This window comes from Sesamum indicum, linkage group LG7, assembly GCF_026168435.1.
Source record: "Sesamum indicum cultivar Baizhima isolate 11 linkage group LG7, ASM2616843v1, whole genome shotgun sequence".
NCBI lineage: Eukaryota > Viridiplantae > Streptophyta > Magnoliopsida > Lamiales > Pedaliaceae > Sesamum > Sesamum indicum.
The window spans coordinates 15,380,865-15,395,905 of NC_142663.1; the positions used below are offsets into that span (position 1 = coordinate 15,380,865).

General features: G+C 35.0%; 2 protein-coding genes across 3 annotated transcripts; both read left to right on the forward strand.

The window, feature by feature from the left end:
• Positions 1-986: 986 nt before the first annotated feature.
• On the forward strand, positions 987-4,207 carry LOC105167076 (Microsomal signal peptidase 25 kDa subunit (SPC25)). Of its 2 annotated transcripts, none has more exons than XM_088882312.1 (5): positions 987-1,085; positions 1,225-1,371; positions 1,863-1,943; positions 3,712-3,854; positions 3,951-4,207. In XM_088882312.1, the coding sequence occupies exons 1-5, from the start codon at positions 1,002-1,004 to the stop codon at positions 4,045-4,047; spliced, it is 552 nt and encodes a 183-aa protein (XP_088738438.1). In that variant the 5' UTR covers positions 987-1,001; the 3' UTR covers positions 4,048-4,207. The 2 variants fall into 2 exon arrangements, with proteins under 2 accessions (XP_088738438.1, XP_088738439.1); XM_088882313.1 differs by having other exon boundaries at positions 1,225-1,336; positions 1,831-1,943.
• A 2,317-nt stretch (positions 4,208-6,524) lies between these two features.
• LOC105167077 (uncharacterized) lies at positions 6,525-12,343 on the forward strand. Its single transcript, XM_011086641.3, has 4 exons — positions 6,525-7,094; positions 7,461-7,576; positions 10,521-10,764; positions 10,847-12,343. Exons 1-4 carry the CDS (start codon positions 6,735-6,737, stop codon positions 12,179-12,181), a joined length of 2,055 nt encoding a protein of 684 aa, XP_011084943.1. The 5' UTR covers positions 6,525-6,734; the 3' UTR covers positions 12,182-12,343.
• The last annotated feature ends 2,698 nt before the right edge of the window (positions 12,344-15,041 follow it).

Here is a 15,041-nt window from a genome sequence, read left to right on the forward strand (position 1 = left end):
ATTCTTTATTATATACTGATTAAAATATCCTCGTGGACTATAAATTTATTTATATTTTAAAATTTTCAAATTTGTTTTATGGACTAAGATGACCCTTTGTTTAAAAAAATAATTTTTTAAGTTTTTTTCATTCACCTTGTCCCATTTTATAATTTTATTTGAAAAAAAGAAAACAAATATAATAAAATTGATAATTTCAAACCTTAATCCAGTATTATGTAATTTCATCCAGCATTAGTATGTTTTCAAATAACGAGGGATATTTGTAATTATATCGAAGTAGAACGGAGCTTGTTGTAATTCATCCAAGTATTAAAGATGAGCTATTTTTCTTTAAAAAGGTGTTTCGTTAACTTTATTTAAATCATTTTATAAGATATTTTTAAAATTTAGAAGATATAATTTTTTTTAAAAAAAAAAACCAAACCCTGAAGCGTTTGAATGTGATAAAATTGTAGAATTTATAAGATAATAATGAAAATTTTATAATTAATATTATTAAAGTTAAATGAGGTTGTTGAAGGTTTTTTTTTTAAATACTCTTATTAGAGTTATGATGCAATTCTTACTTCCTTCTAGGAGAAATATAAAGATAAACAATTTATTTTCCGCCTGGCTAAAATTGTATTTTTAAGGATAAAGATAAAAAAAAATAGGAGTTTTTTATTATAATTTTTTTTTTTTTTTGTTAAAAAAAAGGTACGGACTCTTTACACACACATAAAAATTACATTGGATCCGGATCAAGATCCATTAGTTCAAAATCCAATCCAACTAGACATATGAGCTATTCTATATTGAAGCCCAGAGCATTAGGAGTAGGGCCCATGAATGAAACCCAGACCAGTAAAGAGTAAGGCCCATGAAGGCAGCCCATTTCTTCCAAGTCATCCCTTCTGTCTCCAGTCTTACAATTTCAGTTACTGTAGAATTCACTCATTTTCAGACAAAAACCCTAAAAAAGTTGAGGGAAGACAAATTTGCAGTAGGAGAGAGGGGAAATGGCTACCAAGCAAAACCCTAAGAAGGCCAATCTTTTGGATCATCACTCCATCAAACACATTCTTGATGAGTCTGTCACCGAAGTCAGTAATTTTTTCACCACACAACGGGTGTAATCAGTTTCCGTGATTTTGTTGTATTTGTTTTTGTATAGTTTTTGGTTCAATTGTTTTTCCGTTTTGGGAATTGAATTTGATCTTAAGGTGTGTTTTCTGGTTGTAGATCGTGACTACCAAAGGGTATCCGGAAGACGTGAGGATGAGTAACATTCGCTTGTTAATTGGGGTGATCATCATTGTCGTCGCACTTTTTGCGCAGTTTTACAACAAGAAGTTTCCTGAGAACCGGAATTTCCTCATAGGTTGCATCGCGTTATATCCTTCCCCTGGCATGAGTCTTTGTCTTGATTTCAAAAGAACAGATGGATGGGATTTGTTGAGTTCTGTTTAATTTGGCAATTTCGCTTCCCAGAATTCTTGAGTTTTGTTTAATTTGGCAAATTGGCTTTCCCAGAAAAATCTATCACGTGCATAAGATTTGAATTCTGAAAAGAGCGTTAGGATAACTGATGAAAGAAAAGATAGGCGTTAAAGAGTGAGTGCCGTATGTCTCTTCTGAAGATAAGAAATTGGGAAATAGATTTCTGTATGTATCAAAATCGGAGATTTTCATTTGACTAATGGTGATTAAGGTATTTTTTGCATAAAAAATTTAAAAACATGAAAATATCTGTTCCTATGGTTGTTCTTGCTTCCGGGATGATGAGGATGTTTTGGGCAGTTTTATCACTTTATTATTTGAGGTTTCCCTTATTTCTCGATTGCAAAAGCCTTATTTGTTCAATCTTTGACACTGGCAAGTATGTTGTACTCAATGGGATATTACAACTGATTATATACTTCAAGGAAAAGAATGCCATCCTATTCACCTATCCACCACCAGTAAGTCATCCCTCTTTCTTTGTATGTCTGCACTTGGCACTTTTCCACTCTGATGGTGTTTTATTTGGAATTTGAAGTTGCAGGTGTAGTTACTGTTGTCAGTCTCTTACTATTAGTTTATCTATTTGATTGCTTCTTCTATAGAATGGCTGTCTTATTTGTTGATATGTATGCATAATAACTTATTGTTGCTGAGTGTTTCATTAAATTTCCCTATGTTATCGTGTTATGATTGTAGTTTGTATGAAATTATGTGCCTGAAAACAATATACAGTCAACAGGTAACATGTCATATATGAATTGTTTCCTTCCATTAATGAGTAAATTTTATGAAAACCCTCTTGTATTCTTTTCCTTCTATTTCGATCTGCTTCCATTTGTATTTCCAATTCCAATACCTTGGTTCTCTGTACCTCTTATGAAATTATATAAGGATTCAAGCTAGCCAGTGACAGCAGTAGGAGCAAACTTCGAGTTGATAATATTTTGAGTTGGATCATGAGGTAGTATTTTTCTGAGGGGTTTTCACTATAAATTCCATTAACTGATTTGACTGTGGGTGAGGAGTCATCTACAACTCTAGTTCTTAATTTATTCTGATAAAATCCATTTAAGAATCTTTGTTCAAACCGTTGTTGTATATTCATGTAATATGCACATTTTATATCAATGTTGTCTCCCAATTGAGTTGACTGTCATTAATTGCATCTTTTCCTGTCACAAAGACTTTCTCCTGTGCTTCCCGGGATAATTGTTGTCTTGTGATCTTCATTGTCCCATGTTGCAAAATTGGTGATAAAACTACGACAGGAACCCAAAATTTCTGCGGCTAGTTATCTGCTTTTGTGTGTTCAATAGGTCTATCAGTTATGGCGCTTATTTTTAATTGACTAATTGAAGATTAAATAAGCGTATGGTGTTCTTTTGATAGGATATTTTTTTAGGTATATGCTAACTAGCACTTGCATGTGATGTGGTATTGTAATTGTTATATTGCTGAGGAATTCTAAAATTCATAGTTTGAGTTTGGTTCTGTCCATTAATGGAAGGAGGAAGAGTAGAGGTGACGGGAATGGAAGTGCAAAAGATTACTTTCTTTCTCATCGGCTTCAGAATATATATATATTATATAATACTCATGTATTGCCAGCAAAGACAAAGTTTGATTAACAGCACAATTCTGTGAGCCTGTCACTGGCGATCTGTGGCTAGAGGTTCAGTAATTGATGAGATACTGCATTGCAAGACAAGGGAAAAATAGTTGTAGATTTAAGCATTATTGATATCATTCTGTCTTGAAGTTCTTTCTAATGAATATAGATTGAGAAATTAAGTTGAAAATTCTTACTCAATGCATTTGTGAGTAAACATGATGTTGATTTTGACTGAGTGAATTTGGTTATATTATTCATGTATATGATATTTACTCGAGGGCTGGTGGACTAGGTTATTAGAAACTTATGTAAGAATCTTATGCAGGGGCTATTGTCTAACAAGTATCTGACAGAACCTTACAGCTTTAGGTTTCTGGAAGTACCTCTTGGTTCATCATTTACTTGAATTTCACTTACTAATGTTATGGAGCATTGCATCCTCAACTTCTTATACCAAAAGGGTGTAAGGAACTTTCTGTTTGAAGCTAAAACCATCATTTTACTTCCTCATTCGTGTTATATGCTATCATATTAGACTACAACATATTTTGCATGTAGAGTAACCTTCTACCTGATCTTAGAGAAACTGAAATATCTGTGAATTGCTTCAACAGGGATCTTTCAACTCGACTGGGTTAATTGTCACATCTAAGCTGCCAAGATTCTCAGATATGTATACACTTACCATTGCCAGTGCGGATCCCCAATCAATATCTGCAAAACCACCAGTAGAATTGACTAAAAGCGTGACTAAGTGGTAATCTCTCGACGCTTACAACCAGAAACCAGAAACAAATTCTTTTAGCCTTCCCACTTACTTTAGTATTTTGCTGCTGATCACATATTGTTGTAGGTTCACCGAGGATGGAGTTTTGGTCGAGGGGCTTTTCTGGAAGGACGTCGAAGGATTAATAAATGAATATGCCAAAGAAAGTAAAAAGAGCAAATAGAGTTCAAAACTTGCAATTTAGTCTGGTGGATTTTGTTGGACAGAAACACATGCAGACTAGTTTACTTAGTATGGATCACAGTAACTGAAAACTAAGTTTGGATTTTGTACCCTGACATTGGATTTATCCCGGAACAAATATAGGGGAGAATTGAGTCTTATGCTCAGCCTATTATATTCTTATGATCATCTTCTCCTTAGTTAATTGAAACACAGTACGCTTTGTTTATTTTCACTATTTCAAAAATTACAAACGCATTCCTCTAATTGATCGTTGTTACGGTTGATAAATGGAATGTAGAAAATTTATACTTTTGTAAGCACATCTGGTACAAAATTAGGTAACAAAATATTGGACAATATTGGCTTTTGTTATGCTCATGTTTCTTTGGATGAGGATGAGTGTTGTTAATGCTGGGAGAGGGTGGCAATGCAGTATGCATGCCTCTTTTGAAATTGTTGAGAACTGGACTGAGATTGGGAGTTGCAGTCTTAATGGTATTAACGTTAAAAAAGAGATAAAGTCAAGTTTGGAATGACAGAGAACCATTCCGCCCAACATTTTTCTTTTCCTTTTTTTTTTTGTTTTTACAGGATATTCAGTTTCAACACCTCAATCTTTAAATTACTTTTTAGTTTGCCTTGGTATTTTGTTGGGATTAAATGACATTTCTGAATGTTAGGTTGTTAAACATGAGGGTGGAAAATTGAACAGTTGTTTTGTTGGAATTAATGACATTTTTTTGTTGGTCTGAAGGTGGATATCTAGTAGTATTTTTGGTCATACTAGGTCGCATATGCGATGCTTAAACAGTGAGCCTTTACTCGTCATCTTATTAACGCATATGTGTCATTATGGTCATCCCCAAAAATATATTTTTCAAGCTTATATATTTATAATATGACCACCACAAGAAATTGATAATATGATCTGTAAAGTACAAATGTTTAGCTATCCAGATCAACAAATTTGTATCATTAAAAAGCCACAAACAATACAAAGATACTTACTACAACATAAATATATTTAGTCTATTAACATGAACACCTTTTTAGTTATAAGAATTACAAATTTCAATCCAGGGTATTTTGGTTAGCAAAAATTGTGAAAACCCTACCCAACGGCAAAATAGGAAGGTTATTTAAATATTTTGGCTAACATCAATATTGATTGTTAATCTCATTAATGAAGGGGGGGATTTTTAAATGCATAATAAACCAACAAAGTAAGTCTATGTAATTTTCATAATGACAAGGAGAAATTTGTATATTTTCATAATAACAGACGAGATCAGTATAATTATTCTATCTTTTATTAAGTTTATACTTAATACAAAAGACAAAATCAAGCATATTAGAGATATTTGAGAATGGAGACATGTATTTCTGTCCTCTCTCTATTTTTTATCTTTTTTGCCTAACCCAAAGGCTAATCTACATAATTTGTTGTGTTGAATTTTAGCCTTTTTAGGTTTGCCCAACTTGCATCACATTTTCACCTCTTTACGTTCTCAATCAAAGGCCCAAATAATTCATATGCATCATCATTTAATGAATAACACCATTCCAAATCAGTATGTCTTTTCCACCACTTTCCATCCCTCCCATTTAATGGGATATCGATTAAATTACAAACCACATCAAAAATAATATTTGTCTTTTTAGTGTAAGTTTTGTCCAAATTAATACATTGTTTGAGTAAAACTTACAATTTTATTTTTTCATGAGCTTATTTTTGTCGTTAATATCACACTAATTTATATTAAATATATACTATTATTTTAGTAAATTAATAATAAAAAATTAATCTGCATCTATATAAAGAGAGCACAAATTAAACTGAAAAATGACGAAGATATTTATGATTGGAAAAAAAGTAAACAACACAATTTGTCATATTTACAAACAAATATAAAGTAAAAATTAAGAATAAATAGAAACAAGAAAAGAAAAGCACAATTAATCATTTGTAGCATTGTGAAACATTAATTTAGGTAGCAGTAGGGATGTTAGTTGTCCATTTTAAGTTAGGTCCAAGTCCTTGTCTTCAATTCATTACTTAAATCAAATAAAATTCAATTCCTTCATCCCCTTTAATGAATTCAAGTACTTTACTTAAATAATTATTATTAGAGCGGTAGGTATAAAATAAAATAAACATATACATATTTGAGAAACTCAATTATCATATTAATTCAGACTTCAATTTTAAGTATTAAACAATAAAATCGTTAGCCGTGTGAAGTTTAATAGTGTAATCAGTTGGTCTAAGTGGGGTTGTGTGTGTGGCTTCAGTTCTTAGCCGCTGTTGATGACGTGGCGACAAATCGACCACCGCCATTGGTAGTTTCCGGGCCCCACTTATATCCGGTGGGCCCTCATCTGACGTGTACTTCCGGACCTCAGACTGGCATTAAACCCGGTTTAAGAAGAAAGTTTCACGTCCATTGCTCTGCCTACAAATAAAATCTGATGGTCTCTTATCTCTCCATTTCCGGAGTTGGGTGCAGGCAGTCGTTGTTTGGGGATATTTTCCTCTCTCTCTCTCTCTCTCTCTCTCTATTTTTCTCTCTGAAAATTTCTCCCTCGATATTCTCAACTCGGGGTTTTATTTGTTAGTTTGATTGGAATTTGTGATTGTTTCGATAGATTCTCCATTGATTTTAGCAATTTTGAGATTTTTTTGAAATGGTTAATCCCGAGGAGCATCAATCGGCGAACGGTAGACAGACGGATAACGCGGATCGCGCGGATCAAATTTCCGACGGCCAGGATTCGGTCACGGTTTCTTCGAGCGGTGGTGAGACGTCGGCGAGAGCGAATCCAGCATCCGTCACGCGGCGGCTCACGGAGATATTTGTGGAGAATGGGGATGGGGATCTGCTGCTGCAGAGAAGCGACAGGGAGGATGGTGTTCTTCAATGGCTTCGTGCATTGGACATGCAGGTGATGGGGGCTTGCCGAGCGGATGAGAGATTGAAGCCTTTGCTGAAGCTAAATGTGTCCACGGGTCTGGCAGAGGATCGTCTGCTAGCTCATCTAAGTCAGGTATCTATGCTAATAAATCAAAATCCTTTCTGTGGTTTTATTGTTTTGTTCTTAGGCAGTTATAATGGTGTGATATTTGTGGACCTGGAATGCTTTCCTAATTTATAGTGAATTTGAAGGGGAACGTTTCCAGTGTCATATCTAAAGCGCTTTTAGATTTTTATTTATTTTTTATTATCACTGTTCAGTTATGCATTTATTGAAACCATGTGATTGATGTGTTTCTGAAGTGGTTCGCTGGAGGAAATTTTTTCTGATTTGAAGTTGTTTTGTTTTCTCTTTGTTCTGATAGATTCTGATGCTTTTGATTTTAAAAGACTATTTTCCCTCACCTATTGACCTATACCTATTTCACTCGTGGAACAGCACTTTGAGCCATCAGAAGTTGGGATGCTAGCCAGGTGCTTGTGCATACCTTTGGTTTCTATACGGGTCGGGAAGATCAACAAGCAAGGAACACTTCTTTCTCCAACATCTATCAGGTAGTTGCAAGGCTTTTGTGGGCTTTTAGGACCTTATGGTTCCACTTTGGAATCTGCAAATAGTTATATCATTTTGACATTTCTCATGTCTGGAAAAAGTTCGCTTCTACATATTATTATTGCTTTTTGTCTGCACTTCCAAAGATATCTGGACTTCAGGGATGTGCCGAAAAGCCAAAGGGGGGTTGGGTGAAGGATTCTTCTCCTTCTTCTCCTTCTCCTTCTCCTCCTTCTCCTTCTCCTTCTTTCTTCTTCTTCTTCTCCCTCTTCTCCTTCTCCTTCTTCTTCTTCTTCTCCCTCTCCCTCATCTTCTTCTCCTTTTCTCTCTCCCTCTCTCTCTCTCTCTCTCGGATGGGGGGTGGACAGCTTTAGATATAAGTGTAAATATGGGTGAGGATTAAGTTCATAACCGTCTCCAGTGTTGGATCCTGTGATTTGTTAAGCTAGAAACAAAGTTCTGCATGGTCATCTATTTCACTTGTATTCTACTTTGTCATCTGTCTTTCTAAAACCATGTCAGTTTATTGCTTAGTACGGAAATTGACTATTGATTCTATTCCTTGTGAAATTGGGTTGGGTCATGTGGTGAAAATAAGTTTAAATAATACACAGTTGCATGTCCTGTGTTACTTCGAGTGTAATCAATTTTTAAAGTCTGTTGTAAATATGCTAATCTAATAGAGGCAAAAACATATTGTAGTAGTGAGATTCAGGGGAATGAACTAACTTCAGCAGTATGACTCTGGACCATGAGGTTGTTGGAGGGTAAATTCAAGAGAAGGATATAGATGACATGTCAGTCAAACAACAAAAACATTGTGAGCTGATATCAGTAAACAAATTAAAATCAACTTCTGTTTGGTCCTATTGATTGCATTCCTTTGCTGTGAACTCCTATTAGATATTGTTAAATTTATGTTTAACTGCATATACTGGTGTTATTTGCTTCTTACGTGCTGTTTATATACTTTTACGTGAACTTTTCACTTTTTAAATTTTGTTTACTGCAATTCTCATAAGAAACTTGCTTTCTGTGTGTTTAAGGATTCTTACTGACGTTCATTTTCATCGGTACAGCATTAATCTTTTCAAATTGGTTGAACTTTTTTGGATATAGTTATTTATTTACCCAATAAATGACTTATAGGAGTAGAGTGTTATTTTATAATATCTGATCCCTAAACTTGTTTAGGGTTCATGTTTTGAGTGTCTTATGCGTGAATTGCAGACATATATTAATCACCTCTTGATCGGCACTGCATGCTGGATTCTGTCTTAGATCCCTGCGTCTTGATATGACTGTTCATAGCTAGGAGGTGCATATGACATGTGGAGATACCAGGGAAGGTTGGTGTGGTATATATGTTTGTCGTATTGGTATAATGGAGATTGTGGTGGATTTTCTTATGTGAAGACATTGAGATTATCATTTTGTGAATTTACCATCTTAAGTTTCACGGTCTTATATCACCCTTGTTTATGTTATTTTATGTCCTTACTTTTAGTAAGTTTGTATTCCATTCTAGCTTGTTTGTACTTTAATGATGTGAGCTGTAGACATTAGTTGTTAAGTCATGCTTCTCTAATTAGGGTATACTTTACATAACTCTTATATGTTATTTCCATTATCTGTGATGCCTAAATATTTAGGGATGCTGTATCTTAGATTGTTAATGGTAGCATTGTTCATCCTTCCAAGTGAAAATATCTTTTGACTTGTAGGTAAATTGGGCGTATACTATTATGATCTCTGAATTAAGAAGAAGTAAAGGTAGCTTCATGCTCCTACATTAATACATTATATCGCACTTGGTCAGACTTTGACTTTTTATATTGAATTATTATTGTTCCAGTCTGACACCTTTATCCTTGTTTATATTCATCTTTCTAGTTTTAATACGTTTTCTGTGTTCCTTAACTTATTTGCGTCCTACCTCTTTTGTTAAGTTGCTTCCTATCTATTTTTTAATTTGCTTCATATTGCATGAATCTAGCTATCATCTTCCATTAACTAAATTTAGTCACTTGTAATTATATTTGGGGACATGATCTAGAAAGTATAAGCATGATGTTTATTTTTTGAATTAGTCTTTCAAGATTTGGACATGTGTTTGGGACCTGCCTTTTTGTTTTCTAGCATTCTCTTGATTAGGAATAGGTACGAAGATTAATTTTGACATGGCTATTATGAAGATTAAAGTTTCAACATTTCTCTTTATCTATCTCAGCAGTAACTTTTTGACCAAACCATTTAGAGAAACAGCAATAATTTGGTTTCTGTATTTCAGTTCAAGCAACATAATGCAACTCCTGCTTAGTTCGTAGCAGGAATGTCTTAAAAATATCTTCATCATTTCATGCAAACCTAATCATTAGTGTTTTCTCTCTTTGGTTGGCTACATGTTGGCATGTCTTTTGTTTCATCTTCTCAGTGAAGAATTTCTGCTTAAGATCTTATAACTAAGTTGGGGGTTTGGGGGGATGATGTTGGGAAGGAAGGCAAAAAAACAGTTCTAGAGCAATTACTGAAAAATAATGGCTGCTAAGACTTCATTTACATGGGGAATGAGGAAGGAAAATAAAATGCTTGAATGCTGTAGTTCATGATCATGCTAATAGTAATAACTTAATGCTGGGCTGACTTTGTGGTGCATCTTCTGGAATTTACGGTCCTGATGTGGCAGCATTAGATCACTGAAAGAGTCTAAATGAGGTGTATTATGATTTTCATGCATCGCTTGGAAAGTGGATAGATGAGCTTCTAGGACCTGAATGTTTGGCTTCCACTTTATTATCATCGTTACATATTATTAGGTGGGAATCAGGGATGGGAAACCATAGTCTGCACCGAGTATGAAAACTTTCCTTTTACATGAAATATTCTTATGATCTTCTCATGCTGATTGTTATCATCTGAACCTTTTGCTTCTTTATTATTGAACAGGGGGAATTTGTGCCTCACACTTTTGCCAACTTCTGATTTACGCATATCATTTAATGGAGATGATGGTTTTGTGGAGAGGCTGGCAACATTCAGCACTGAGGTTCAGTCCATTGACATAGAAATTGAAGCAATCTCTGCAGACAAGTCTGGTCGGTCTTTCTTAATAAAGACCTCCAACACCGTGGTTTCTTATTTTTGGTGCGCTGAAAAATCTACACTCTTGGGTAACGAATTACTCAGAAAGGTAAGATTGTGGAACATCCATTTAATTTTCAGTTATGTGGTTGAAAATAATTTTTAGTACTTGTCATTTATTTTCTGTATAGATGAAGGATTTGCTTATGAGAAAACCTTCACTGGCTGAATTAACTGGAATTAGCGAGTCACGGCTCGGCTGTTTCGCAACTCATCTTCGAGCTTATCTTGCTGGATCAATGGTAACTAGTGCTCAAGCTTGTGGCATTCTGTCAGCAACGCCTCCAGATGACTCAGTTAATTTTTCCGAAACCCATTCTCCTCAGTCTTCATTTAACTGTCACAAGAGTTCACGTTTCCGGCAGTGTGGCAGTCAAGGGTCAAAGACAAACCTGATCTATCAGGGCAGTCTCAGTCCCAGGTCAAGTTCTTTCAAAGAGGGCCAGCAAAAAAGCATGTCTTCTATAAGGAGTGGTACCAGAGAAAAACTGAGGCGGCGTGGGGAGAGTCATGTTCCATGCATTGACAGCAAACTGCTTGCTTCATCAAACAGTATTGATCCATCTACCTCCAATTGTTACCAGAAAGAAAAACTCCTGTCTGTGAATGGAACTCACTCATTTGCCGGATTGAATTTTTTGGATGCATTTGAGAAATCCACGGAGCTGCCACTTTCTGGTCCAGAAATAAAAGCTTGTTCACCAAGTCCATCTCCTTTCTCTCCTCACTACTGCTGGTGCCCTCCTGTTGCATCAGCACTGCAATACACCATAGGAAAACCAGAGCTACCCATTTCTTCAACTGAATCATTGTCTCTGCCTCCCCTTTCATCTCTGCTATCATCTGCAAGGCCGTCTAGTCTATTGACTTCAAAACCATTGCTGAATTTGGCAGAGGTTCCACCAATAGATTTTCCTAGTCTCCTGCCCGAGCCTTTGGTCAGGTTACCAACTTCACAGCAAATCCCGACATTTACCCCTCTAATCTGTGACCCAATTGTTCATATTCCAGTGATTGATGTTTGCTCATCTGGTGGCCAAGGGTATTTGGTCAGTGCAGGCCCTGCTATATCCACCTCTATTCCACCATTAAACCAAGATTTTGTAGACCCTTTACTACCAAATGCTGAATCTGTGGTTGAAAAAGGTGCTAGAGAAACACTTCGCATGCTTATTAGTAGTTCCAATCAAAGCACACCACAGCTGCTTGAGGTTTTACCTTCTGTCTTGAGCAGCAGCAATGACAAGCAAAACGTGCTTGCTGCTGGAAGCAGGGGTCTCTATAGCGGAACCATAGATGTGGATGCTATAAACAATAGCCTGTCTACAATGGGGCTCGTATTCTTGTCCGAGAAATCAATTATGGGGGGCATTGGCAAAACGCGTGGTAGCATGGATAATTTGATTGATCCAAAAGAGAAGCCATCTGGCTCTGGTCCATCTAGTTTTGGTGAAATGATGGATTGATTCTGGTAGAAAATTTTCCTATTTGTAGATGTCAGTTCTTTCATGGAAATGTACATACAGGGGTGAAGCTCTGATGGTGAGCATTGTGATCGGTCCATATGTATCAGTGCTGTGGCTTAACATTATCATCTATTTTTTAGCAATGAAAGGAAAGTTGAAATCCTTCTTTGGGTTTTTAGTTTTCTGCTCTGATTTTACATCTATTTCTGAGCAGTTAAAGGAAAATTGAGATCTTTCTTTGGTTTTCTAATTTTCTGCTCTCAATGTTGAGGCACCGTCTTTGAGCATGTCTATTGATTGCCGTACCAAGTCATTGTTTAACGACACTCTCTCTGTTGCATATTTGATAATTCAGTTATTGATTGTTTGAGTTCATGTTTAGTCTTGTGGCGGTAGAACCTCAAGTACCGTTGTGAGTATGACCTTGAACCAATTTGCCAGGCGCACAACTTACACAGGATAGCATTTCCTTCTTGACAATGAAGAGGCCGGTGCCTGTTTCTGTACACCTGGAATCCCTGATTCAGATGTAAATCAAAACCTGACATCAAGATTCAAGATGCTTTTTTGCAGGAATGTAGAAGTAGGGCATTGGGTATTTCGCAAATGTTATACAGAAAGGTGGTTTGAGTAGGATAAGCAGCAATATAGCTGGGATGAAGTGTTCGACAGAAAACACACAAATCAAAGGCATGTGACGATGTGCTACGTAAGTACCTTTGCTTTTTATTGTTCCCTTCTTCAATTGAATTTGCAGCCACGTGTTTGGGAGACGAAGGAAGCTGAGAAGATTCCAGGACCCACTCTCTAGGTGAAACCTTGAAGGAAGATATATTTTCATATATTTTTTTGGAATCATTATGCAAATTTTCCTGTTTCTTAAGTGAGCATTTGAAATTTTGTAGGAAGAAAACGTTTCAAGACAAGCCACTCCATACCCATACTCATACCACCAACTGGGAATAAAAAAGATGAGGACTGCATACCAATACCAATTACCAAGCTAGAGTAGAAAAGAGTGTCAGGTGTTGACGTGTTGTTGAATAATGACCAACACCCCTTGGGCTTTGTGGCTTTGAACCACCCCAAATTGGCCCACTGTATCGGACAACTGCCTACTCCAAACAACAGGGGGCGGGATTAAATGTGAAATTCGAGCCGCTCATCCGTGGTAAACATGACCCATATCATTAAATTTTGGCATAATTATATTTACATTTTATAATCTATAATTTATTTATATAAATCAATAATGTCTTTTGTGTAACTATAAAATCAACTCTGACAATAAAGAAATAGTGATAGTTTATTTAATAATGTTGGCGTTTTCAAATAGCGTACATGTAATTTTAAAAATTAAGAATAATTTATTTAAATAATATAAATATTTTTTGTGGATATATGTATAAATTTTCAAAAAAAAAATACGATTTGCATAAACATATTATAACTATTAGATGTAAAAGTAATTAATCCGTGAACTTATTTCATTTTCCCCCAATCACATGATAAATCAATAGTTAGCGGAATCCCAAAAGCGTAAAAAAAATTTGAATGGTGGTTGGTGTTAGAAAGGAAGGGGTGAATCTGAATGGTGAATTGGTCATCCATCAATTTGGTTTGCTTTCCAGAATTAAGATGGGTTGGGAAATGTGTGGGGTGGGGCCTCTTTTCCCTGGAAGTAAATGCAGTGCAATTAAGAACATAGGTAGTGTCTGTCTGTCTGTGGTCGCAGACGTTCAGTTCAGGTGGCCTTCCGCTCATCACATGCATCTCTCTCTCTCTCTCTCTCTCAACTGGATTTGTTCATCTACGTTCACTTTTGCTCATCAGTACCTGTCCTCGTGTATCAAAATTATTATACAAATTATTTTTTTATTTGATAATTAGAAGTAATTTTTAAAATTATACAAAATAAAAATATATATATAAATAAATTATAGATTAGGTAATATAAGGGTAAAATACATACACCTCCAACGTATACTATTCTTTGCATTTTGCCCTCCAATTTTTTTTTTCTTTTATACTTCTCCACCCAACTTTTTGATTTTGTCGCACTTTGCATTTTTCGAAGAATAATGATGAAATATTCAGTCCACATGTGTACACGCATCTAAGAGCAATTTATTTGTAAAGGTTAAATGTATAACATCCCAACGTATGGGATCATTTGCACTTTGTCCCCCAACCTTTTTACAAAATACAAAAACAAAATAAATTAAAATTTTAGAAAAAAATATAGAGAAAAGTTCTGAAAAAAGGAGAAAATTTGTAGAAAATTTAATGTTTGATTTACAGATAAACCACGTCATATTACAAGCCAAATGTAATGGTGGCACGAATTAAAATACACATATATGCTTGATGGTGGCATCGATAAAAATACACGATTTTTTTATTTGATTTTTTCTCTTTTTATATAATAGTAGTGTATTTGGTTTTACTGTGAAGTTACAAACTTTTTTTTTTTTTTTTATTTGGGTTGTTGAAGTCCAATCTCTTCATTTAGGTTATTGAGTTTTTCTTATTTTCTTATCTGTGTTTTTTTTTTAATCTTTGTAATATTCTATTGATTTTTATGTTTGTGTTAAAGTTTTTTTTTTTTTTGTGAATTGAAGTTTGAAGTTTTCTTGTTCGATTTATGGATTTCACACACCAAATATTGCAGAAAGTTAATAATTTTTCAATTTGATTTTATCTAGTAAAGTGAAATTATTTATCTGCAAATTATATATTGAATTTTTTCTCTTTTTTTCTATTATTTATTTATTCATACGTTGAGAGGCTGTTTGCATATAACATTTTGCCAAATCCAAAATCAAGCGAGTTTACACACTTGAATGGAATATTCCATCAT

What these genes read in the sequence shown, in the direction of transcription:
- LOC105167076 (XM_088882312.1), top strand. Translation starts at nt 1,002, where the DNA reads ATGGCTACCAAGCAAAACCCTAAGAAGGCCAATCTTTTGGATCATCAC. An exon ending in ATTTCCTCATAGGTTGCATC is followed by an intron (nt 1,372 to 1,862) that starts GCGTTATATCCT and finishes GACACTGGCAAG; the next exon opens with TATGTTGTACTCAATGGGAT. An exon ending in TATTCACCTATCCACCACCA is followed by an intron (nt 1,944 to 3,711) that starts GTAAGTCATCCC and finishes TTGCTTCAACAG; the next exon opens with GGATCTTTCAACTCGACTGG.
- LOC105167077 (XM_011086641.3), top strand. Translation starts at nt 6,735, where the DNA reads ATGGTTAATCCCGAGGAGCATCAATCGGCGAACGGTAGACAGACGGAT. An exon ending in CTTTCTCCAACATCTATCAG is followed by an intron (nt 7,577 to 10,520) that starts GTAGTTGCAAGG and finishes ATTATTGAACAG; the next exon opens with GGGGAATTTGTGCCTCACAC. An exon ending in GTAACGAATTACTCAGAAAG is followed by an intron (nt 10,765 to 10,846) that starts GTAAGATTGTGG and finishes TTTTCTGTATAG; the next exon opens with ATGAAGGATTTGCTTATGAG.